This window comes from Littorina saxatilis, linkage group LG15 (assembly GCF_037325665.1).
Source record: "Littorina saxatilis isolate snail1 linkage group LG15, US_GU_Lsax_2.0, whole genome shotgun sequence".
Classification (NCBI taxonomy): domain Eukaryota; kingdom Metazoa; phylum Mollusca; class Gastropoda; order Littorinimorpha; family Littorinidae; genus Littorina; species Littorina saxatilis.
The window spans coordinates 18,213,055-18,223,763 of NC_090259.1; the positions used below are offsets into that span (position 1 = coordinate 18,213,055).

General features: G+C 47.0%; 1 protein-coding gene across 1 annotated transcript in view; it reads right to left on the minus strand.

Annotated features, from left to right (window-relative positions):
* Positions 1-7,430: 7,430 nt before the first annotated feature.
* The window catches only part of LOC138948718 (receptor-type tyrosine-protein phosphatase kappa-like), a 52,664-nt gene continuing 49,385 nt past the window's right edge, over positions 7,431-10,709 (minus strand). The window contains exons 24-25 of the mRNA XM_070320324.1: positions 10,551-10,699; positions 7,431-9,412 (exon numbers count right to left, since the gene is read on the minus strand). Coding sequence (XP_070176425.1) covers positions 9,257-9,412; positions 10,551-10,699 — 305 coding nt within the window. The 3' untranslated portion in view covers positions 7,431-9,256. The remainder of the gene's footprint in view (positions 9,413-10,550; positions 10,700-10,709) is intronic.

Genomic DNA, 10,709 nt, shown 5'->3' on the forward strand with positions numbered 1-10,709 from the left:
CACACGCACACACACACACACACACACACACAAACACACACACACACACACACTTTTGGCTGACTTGGTAAAGGTTTTAAACACCCCATAAGTCACACACCTTCCGTAGGCTACTCGTTTCTCTCCCTCCCATGCTGTTTGAAGTTAGCTGGGAAAAAAAAAGAAAAGAGAGACTTGATTACCTTGCATTAAAAAAAAAGAGAGAGCAAACAACGCTTCAGTTCAAGTATTGTTCGAAGCTGAGGAAGACAAACAGATCCAGACTTTCACTAATATCATGCTTTTCATTAAACGTTTTCGGTAAGTAAATGATATTTGAGATTGTGCTGAAGAGGCTCGGACACAAGCTGACCACTCAACTGTTGAGATCGGTCTGATTGACTCGTATACAGTGGACCCCCCTTCCCCTCCCCCTTTAATATTTTTGAGACCATAAAGGGCCGTGGTGTGTGTGTGTGTGTGTGTGGAGGGGGGGGGGGGGGCTACATGAGCTTGTTTAAGCTGGGCCGAAGTGCACGAAGCGAAAGTGGGTGAAACCCAAACGGGTGAGAACAAACCCAATATCTCATTACGGGGCGGGTCACTTTGCGAGTACAAGAAAAAGATTCCAACATTGCACTGTATTTGTAAACGCCGACAGGGACTATCTCTCACATCCGATAAAAAAAATCCCCTGCGGTCACACATGACTGAGCACTGCCGTCACACAGTAATCACCATTACTCTTGCACCTGTGTTTGCCCCACTCGCAGCTTAGCGCAAGTTATCAGGTTCGGATGAAATGTTTACGGTACTTTCATTATCCATTCAACAATTGAGAGCCTACAAGAATCATTCTCATAAGCACATTTAAAGTCACGACGGTTTTAATACAGCTCCATATTATATCTATATATATATACGACTAGTGTCTGTCTGTCTGTCTGTCTGTCTGTCTGTTCGCGATGCACGGCCAAAGTTCTCGGTGGATCTTTTTCAAATTTGGTGGGCTTATTCACAGAGACCCCGGACACAACCTGATCGATCAGATATTTCAACACGTGCTCTCAGCGCGCAGCGCTGAACCGATTTTCGTTTTTCACTGCACGTTACTATTTTTAGATCTCCCTTCCTTCGTGCGCCGGCGTCAATTCATATTCCCGTTTGTACGTTACTATATTTAGAAGGTCACTGCACGTTACTATTTTTAGATCTCCCTTCCTTCGTGCGCCGGCGATGCCGGCGTACACCCGGCAAAGCCGGGTCCCCGGCGACGGCCGGGTATTCGGCTCTACTTCTTCCCGGCGAAGCGGGTAATCATCTAGTATCTATATATATATACGACTAGTGTCTGTCTGTCTGTCTGTCTGTCTGTCTGTTCGCGATGCACGGCCAAAGTTCTTGGTGGATCTTTTTCAAATTTGGACACCGTATTCAGCTACACCCCGGACACAACCTCATCGATGAGATATTTCAACACGTGCTCTCAGCGCGCAGCGCTGTGCGCGCTGAACCGATTTTTTTTGTTTTTTGTTGTTGTTGTCGGGATCCACTACCAGTAACTCTTCCTTATCTTCTCCAGTGTTTTCAGCCGCGATTATCTCCCTTCCTCCGTGTGGCGTCAATCCATATTCCCGTTACTACGTTACTATTTTTAGAAGGTCACTGCACGTTACTATTTTTAGAAGGTCTCCAGTGTTTTGCGCGTTTATCTCCTTTCCTTCGTGCGCCGGCGAAGCCGGCGTACACCCGGCAAAGCCGGGTCCCAGGCGCAGCCTGGTATTCGGCTCTACTTCTTCCCGGCGAAGCCGGTACCCGGCGAAGCGGGTAATCATCTAGTTAGTAATATAGTAGTAAATTGATGGAGCTTGTTTAATGTGTGATACTTATCACAATCTGGTAATCTGCTCGTATAAAGGGATGTTTCAAAGGCTCCGAATTATTGGAAAAGTCGGTCACTTAATTAGCCTATATGTAGACAAATCACACTAAAACATCAACACGTCGGTTATTTCCTGAAGTCGTCTCGTAAAGTGTGTTGTGTGTGTATGTTTGCGGGTATGCGTACGTGCGTGCGTGTATGTGTGTGTGTGTGTGTGTGTGTGTGTGTGCGTGCGACAGTGTGTGTGTGTGTGTGTGTGTGCGTGCGTTCTTGCGTGCGTGCTTGCGTGTGTGTGTGCGTGCGTGCGTGCGTGCGCGCGCTCGCGCTCGCGCCGTGTGTGTGTGTGTGTGTTATTATTTTTTATAAAGGCACCCCTTACAGACGGACACTTCTGATAACTTTAAGACTGACCAGTCAATCAGGTGAGTCAGGAGACAGGCCTTCAGCAGTCCTCAACTGGCAATGCGTGAAACACTGCACCTACTGACCGGTGTAACGAATTCAGCGTTCCCGGCCCTGACTGCGGAAAAGAACTTGACCAAACACAGTGCAGGGCGTGACGGCGTGGGGCGGAGGTTTCTGTTGTGTAGCTGTTTACTCAGTTTCCCCAAATGCTTCTGTAGTGAACCGCGTGAGGTAGAAAGCCTTCTGGCAAAATATGTCCCTTAGTGGGCCGATGTAGGCTATTCATTCAGCTTTCGGATTCGGATATACATCTATATATATATATATACGATTTGTGTCTGTCTGTGTGTGTGTGTGTCCGTCGCGATATAACCTTGAACGGTTGAAAACGACGTTAAACACCAAACAAAGAAAGAAAGTGTGTGTGTGTGTGTGTGTGTGTGTGTGTGTGTGTGTGTGTGTCCGCGATGCACGGCCAAAGTTCTCGATCGATCTGTTTCAAATTTGATGACCATATTCAGGTACACCCCGGACACAACCTGCTCGATGAGATATTTCAACACGTGCTCTCAGCGCGCAGCGCTGAACCGATTTTGGTTTTTCTCTGGATCCATTCCCAGTAACTCTTCCTTATCTTCTCCAGTGTTTTCAGCGTTTATCTCCTTCCTTCGTGTGGCGTCAATCCATATTCCCGTTACTACGTTACTATTTTTAGAATGTCACTGCACTGTCCAGAACGCTTTCCTTGCACCCGTAAGTTGTCCTTACTGTAAAAGTGAAAAGGTCGAATCAATTTATAGCCACGCGAAAAATACACTGTCATCTATCTCTACATATTTATAGATATAGATATACATATTATATATATATACGGCTTCTGTGTGCGTGTGTGTGTTTGTGTGTGTGTGTGTGTGTGTGTGTGTGTGTGTGTGTGTGTGTTTGTGTGTGTGTGGGCAACACCTGTGGATTGTAGAGTTCTGTTTGTGATGTGGTCTGGCGGCTTTGGTGTGTCTGTATGTTCAGTCAGGCCTTCCTTCGAGAAGCCATAACATTTACTCTCAATCCCGTTTGAGTGGACTTCGCCTTTAAAGGTGATTGTGGTGTTTCGGCACTCAGTTACATTTGGCGTCGTCGACTGCGATGGGACTCGACATGAAATATTCAGGCCACTGAATCATTTTCGTGCTGTTCCCGTTCCACCTGGGAGGGACCTAAGCTTGGCGGGTCCATTGTTCGGAACTTTGGGGACAAAGTTCATTCAAAGGGGGTCGAGTGTGACAGGGAGACTACCGTCGCCCTTCACAGCAGACTCTGCAGAGTTGTTCGCCTTACAAGTTGCGGGCTTTCCTTGCATGTACCCGTAAGTTGTCCTCACTGTAAAAGTGCAAAGGTCGAATCTATTTATCGAAAAATCCACTGTCATCTATCTCTATATATTTATATATATAGATAGATATATACGGCTTCTGTGTGTGTGTGTGTGTGTGTGTGTGTGTGTGTGTGTGTGTGTGTGTCTGTGTGTGTGTGTGTGTGTGTGTGTCTGTGTGTGGAGGCAACACCTGTGGATTGTAGAGTTCTGTTTGTGATGGGGTCTGGCGGCTTTTGTCTGTCTGTATGTTCTGGCATTTGAGAAGCCATAACAGATAATATAGGGCTTAGAAATAAGCTCTAAAATTCTCAATCCCGTTTGAGAGGACTTCGCCTTCAAAGGTGATTGTGGTGAACCGCCACGCTGTCTGTCTCTGTCTCGCGATTCACCCCGGCGAAGCCGGGTATTCCTCTAGTCTATATATATATATATATACGACTTGTGTCTGTGTGTGTGTGTGTGTGTCCGCGATGCACGCCCAAGGTTCTCGATGGATCTGTTTCAAATTTGGTGGGCATATTCAGGTACACCCCGGACACAACCTGCTCGATGAGATATTTCAACACGTGCTCTCAGCGCGCAGCGCTGAACCGATTTTGGTTTTTCTCTGGATCCATTCCCAGTAACTCTTCCTTATCTTCTCCAGTGTTTTCAGCGTTTATCTTCCTTCCTTCGTGTGGCGTCAATCCATATTCCCGTTTCTATTTTTAGAAGGTCACTGTCGACAACGCTCAATCCATATTCCCGTTATACTATTTTTACTCTTCTCCAGTGTTTTGCGCGTTTATCTCCCTTCCTTCGTGCAAAGCCGGGTCCCCGGCGCAGCCGGGTATTCGGCTCGACTTCTTCCCGGCGAAGCCGTACCCGGCGAAGCGGGTATTCATCTAGTCTATATATATATACGACTTGTGTCTGTGTGTGTGTGTGTGTGTGTGTGTGTGTGTGTGTGTGTGTGTGTGTGTGTGTGTGTGTGTGTGTGTGTGTGTGTGTGTCCGCGATGCACGCCCAAGGTTCTCGATGGATCTGTTTCAAATTTGGTGGGCATATTCAGCTACACCCCGGACACAACCTGCTCGATGAGATATTTCAACACGTGCTCTCAGCGCGCAGCGCTGAACCGATTTTGGTTTTTCTCTGGATCCATTCCCAGTAACTCTTCCTTATCTTCTCCAGTGTTTTCAGCGTTTATCTCCCTTCCTTCGTGTGACGTCAATCCATATTCCCGTTTCTATTTTTAGAAGGTCACTGTCGACAACGCTCAATCCATATTCCCGTTATACTATTTTTACTCTTCTCCAGTGTTTTGCGCGTTTATCTCTCTTCCTTCGTGCGATGCGCCGGCAAAGCCGGCGTACACCCGGCAAAGCCGGTTCGGGTCGACTTCTTCCCGGCGAAGCCGTACCCGGCGAAGCGGGTATTCATCTAGTGTATATTATATACTCAGACGGGCGCCGTGGCGTGGTGGTAAGACGTCGGCCTCCTAATCGGGATGTCGTGAGTTCGAACCCCGGTCGCTGCCGCCTGGTGGGTTAAGAGTATAGATTTTTCCGATGCCCCAGGTCAACTTATGTGCAGACCTGCTTGTGACTTTAACCCCCTTCGTGTGTACACACAAGACCAAGTGCGCACGGAAAAGATCCTGTAATACATGTCGTAGTTCGGTGGGTTAAGGAAACACAAAAATACCCAGCATGCCTACTCCACAAAAGCGGAGTGAAGCTGACTATGCTTCCTGGTCAAATTAAAGAAGTATACTTATTAAAGGAAGAAACGCATGTCATTTTCTTGCAAGTGAAGGAAATAGATTTTACTCCAAAATGGGCAAACGAGCTCACACGTAACCAGAAAATTCTGGAACGCGGAAGAAGAAGATATATACTCGAGACTGAACTGTTCTTTCCTGGTCAAAGTAAAGAAGTACACTTATTTAAGGAAGAAACTCATGTCAGTTTCTTGCAAGTGAAAGAAATTGGTCAGTTGTGAAATTTAATAAATTCGAGACTGAAATGTTGTTTCCTGGTCAAATTAAAGAATAATACTTATTAAAGGAAGAAACGCATGTCATTTTCTTGCAAGTGAAGGAAATAAATAGAGTTTACTCCAAAATTCGATTTCTTCGAAAACGTGCACTGAATGGTTACGTCCCTTGAATGAGAAGGGAAGGATTTTAGGATGAAGCAAATTTCTAAGTTTAAATAAGAAAATAACCGAATTTGACCTCACGAATGTGAAGTACATGTACCTAAGATCGATCATCAGTACTATGGAAGGGAGGGGGGGTTTTCAGTAGGGAGTTTATACAAGATCAACGAGGCCGAATCAGAAAGCTGAATGAGGGGGAAAGCTGAATTCGCTACACCGGTACAACACAGGCATGGGACACACAAAGGAGGTCTCTACCTCTCCGTCTACATCTCAGGTTTGACCGCACAGGGCCCGTACTCATTCGTCATGACAGTCCAAAGAAAAGACAACCACCACAACGATGTCATAGGCATAGTAAATGTATTCATCGCGAAACAAAGGGACGTCAGATTCATAACCATAGTTTATAATTATGTACATCGACACAAAGGAACGTCAAATTCGTGATCATAAAGATGTTCTATCATATAGTTATACCATTATTCAAAAGTTTTATTCAGGACAAAACAAAACATTCACAAGAACTTCGACATAATAATAGGCCTTCACTTTAAAGTGGACAAGAAAGAGACACAACAAACAACAATCGACGCTGCTGATGCTGCGATTTATCTCAGGGGCGGATTACATCATATTTAAGGGGAGGGGGGGAGGGGGGGTTCCAAATGTATTTTAGGGACAGATCGATGACGCGAAGCGTTAATTTGAGAGAGCGAATCGCCCAAACCTCCTTCCCTGGATTCGCCCCGGTATCTTATAATGTGAGTAGTTCCCAAGATGGTCTAAGCAATGTAAAATTCTTAAGCAGACTTAAGATTCAACGACACAACCCCCCCCCCCCCCCCGCAGAAAATGTTGATAAAAACAAGGAAAATGGAGCAACTTGGTGCAATCTGAGCCAAGAAACTTCCCCTAATACACCTTCCAATAGTTAATTTAAGAAGACAAATTTGGATCAAAACAAGGAAAATTGACCAATCTGGTGCTACCTGAGCCAATAAATTACCCAACTACTTTCCAAAACCGTCACTTAGAAGTTAAAGACCAGCTCCTAGGGGGGTCCGGAGGTATGCCCCCATCTCCCGGACAATGTTGATAAAAACAAGGAAAATGGAGACATTTGGTGCAATCTGAGCTATCATTTTTTCTTCGTTTTCATTTTGTGCCTTTCTTTTTCTTTTCTTTAAAAAAAAAAGGCCGGGGGGATGTTCCGGACCCCCCCCCCCCCCCGGCCTACATTGGGGTGTGCACGTTAACAGGGCCGGACCCAGGGGGGGGGTTCCAGGGGTTCCGGAACCCCACCCCTAGAAAAAGCATGTACCTTGCTTTGTGTTGTTTTTTTTGTTTTGTTTTTTTAATAAATTTTGTGTGTGTCTCTAACAAATTTTATTCAATGTGAAATCCGATGAGAAAAAGGTAAACCCCCCCCCCCCCCCCCCCACCAAAACAATGCTGCTCTTAACCCTCAAAACAAGGCCCAGAATGCACCAGATTGCACAGATTTTAACCGTTTTTTAAAAATTTTCCGGGGGAGAGCAGGCGCGCGCTTGTGGCTTCGCCACTTCGCTGATTTCCCCCCCCCCCCCCCAAAAAGGAGGAACCCCCCCCCCCCCTTACAACTGATTTGGTCCGGCCCTGCGTTAAAGATCCCATGATTTACAAAAGATTCTTTCCTGGCAAAATTGTATAGGCATAGATAAAAAAATGTCCACCAAAATACCCGTGTGACTTGGAATAATAGGCCGTGAAAAGTAGGATATGCGCCGAAATGGCTGCGATCTGCTGGCCGATGTGAATGCGTGATGTATTGTGTAAAAAAAAAATTCCATCTCACACGGCATAAATAAATCCCTGCGCCTTGAATATGTGCGCGATATAAATTGCATACAACAACAAAAAAATAATAAATCCCTGCGCTTAGAACTGCACCCACGGAATACGCGCGATATAAGCCTCATATTGATTGGTGATTGATGGTCTAAGCAATGCAAAATTCATAATCATAGTAAATTTATTCATAGTAACAAGAGGACATATGTACAAGTCAAACGAAAAATCGATAAGCAAACAATTATACATGTAGTTAATTAACTCATTAAAACGAAGGGACGGATGTACAAGTAAAGTCTACCAAAGCTTGATGGCGAGGCATAGGCAGTTCAGTCGCTGTGACTGTCTTCTGTCGTGCAACATACCGAGACACAGAGGAACCCCCACCCCCTCCCTATTTAGACCTCCCCCGTCCCCGCCTCCGTTTTAAGACTTGTAAGACCCCCCCCCCCCCCTGTTAAGACCATCGTTTACACATTTTCTGCACTAAACTTCTGCGAACGTACAACAGTTGTACCACTCCCGCCACTTTAAGATTTTATATTTTCACATGTTGTGAGGCCTGAATAGAGGGGTTCCACTGTAAAGGCCCTGCGCATGCGCGCGTCACACAGTCTGAAGCCTGAAGTTGTATCACAGATCGCACGCTAGATATCACAGCACAACACCGAGAGTATTTCATGTAGAAAGTGGTAATTATGGAGAGATACTTGACACATCTCTCACGGCTCTTAGCCTAATGTCCTTTACTCCCCCTCCCACCCTTCAGGATCGGTAATTAACTTTAAGGTTCATCCTGGACATGAATGCGTAACACCATTCAAGATAAGACTTTTTTTTCCTAAAGTGCATGTCTTTTTCTTCGCGTGTGTGTGTGTGTCGTGTGTGTGTGTGTGTGTGTACGTGCGCGTGCGGTGCGTGCGTGCGTGCGCCGTGTGTGTGTGTGCGCCGTGTGTGTGTGTGTGTGTGTGTGTGGGCGTGCGCGCGTGCGTGCGTGCGTGCGTGCGTATGAGCGTGCGTATGCGTGTGTGTCCAGTTTTCATGTTGAAGCCCTGAAGTAACTATACAAAGTGAAGCCACAGCGAATGCTTCTGGTCGCAGGTAGCACACCACAGTTACTATTGTCTTGCTCTGTTTTTCACATTGTTTGGCAAGGCGAAAGGAAATCGCCGCACTTTGGTATGGACGGGCAAGGCACTGACACTAGAAACACTACGAAGAAGTCCCTGACACCGTGGTTCACTAATGGAAATTAAATCACACTGCCATCCAGATTGACGTCAATGCAAATTGTACTGTTATGATGTCAAACTGAGACTGCCTCTACCGTCAGAGAGACCTCAATACTAAATGTCCTGATATGACGTCTGACTGAGTCTTGCAACATCGTCAGGATGACGTCATTCCAAATTGTCCTGGTATGAATTCACTACCACTGGCGATGCCGTCAGGGTGACGTCAATACAAAATGTCCTGATATGACGTCAGATTGAATCTGCCGTCAGCAGGATGACGTCAATACAAATTGACCTGATATGACGTCACATCGAGACTGCCGACACCGTCAGGGCGATGACGTACCTCAATACAAAATGTTCTCATAATTATGATCTCAGACTGAGTCTGGCAACACCGTCAGGGTGACCTCAATACAAATTGTCCTGGTTTGACGTCAGACTGAGACTGGCGACGCCGTAGAGTTTGTCGGCCTCGCTCTGCCCCAGAGTGTCGGTGAAGGTCCCTCCGGGCATGCGCAGGTTCATGTAGTCCCATAACGTCTTGTAGCAAAAACGATACTGGTCCTGAAACACAGCACACGCCATTGCTTGACACAGAAGTCACTGTCAACATGCACCAAGGGGATCAACGCTAGGACGTGAGTGTTTTGAATCATGGCAGTGGAAAGGGACTGAAGCGAGAGAGAGAGAGAGAGAGAGAGAGAGAGAGAGAGAGAGAGAGAGAGAGAGAGAGAGAGGGAGAGAGAGAGAGAGAGAGGGGGAGAGAGAGAGTGTGAGAGAGAGAGACAGAGAGAGAGAGAGGGAGAGAGAGAGAGAGAGAGGGGGAGAGAGAGAGTGTGAGAGAGAGAGACAGAGAGAGAGAGTGTGAGAGAGACAGAGAGACAGAGAGAGAGAGAGAGAGTGTGTGTGAGAGAGAGAGAGAGAGAGCGGGGGAGAGAGAGAGGGGGGAGAGAGAGAGGGGGGGAGAGAGAGAGTGGGGTGAGAGAGAGAGAGGGGGAGAGAGAGAGGGGGAGAGAGAGAGAGAGGGGGGAGAGAGAGAGGGGGAGAGAGAGAGAGGGGGGAGAGAGAGAGGGGGGAGAGAGAGAGGGAGAGGGGGGAGAGAGAGAGGGAGAGGGGGAGAGAGAGAGGGGGGGAGAGAGAGAGAGAGAGAGAGAAAGAGGGGGGAGAGAGAGAAAGAGGGGAGAGAGAGAGAGAGGGGGGGGGGGGGGGGGGGGCGGGGGGGACGGACACGGACAGACAGACAGACAGAGAGAGAGAGAGAGAATGAGAGAGAGAGACACAGAGAGAATGAGAGAGAGAGACACAGAGAGAGAGAGAAAGAGAGAGAATGAGAGAGAGAGAGAAAGAGAGGCAGACAGAGAAAGAGAGACAGACAGAGAGAGAGAAAGAGAGAAGAGAGAGACAGACAGAAAGGGAGAGAGACACAGACAGACAGACAGACAGACAGACAGACAGAGAAAGTGAGAGAGGGAGAGAGGCAGAGTGTTTTCCATGTGTGCCACTTGTCCTAGTGGAATTATGTACTATTTCACACTAGGAATTATGTACTATTTTACACTAGGAATTATGTAGTATTTCACACTGATTACAAAAACAGTTTAGAGTGCGTGTGTGTGTGGGTGCGCGTGTTTAACGAAAGAAAGCCGAAGGGACGAGACAAGCTACAACTATGCCAGGAGAAGAGGGTGAAGGAGACACTGACGTAATCGTTGACGATCTGTGTGCGACGTCGCCTGATGTGCTTGATGACGTGGTAGACGTCCACCTCCTCTTCCTCGCTCAGACGTTCACACAGCACAGCCAGCGCCACGAACAGTCCGGAGTGCGTGGCCCCGTCTTCACAGTGCACCACTGTAACAGC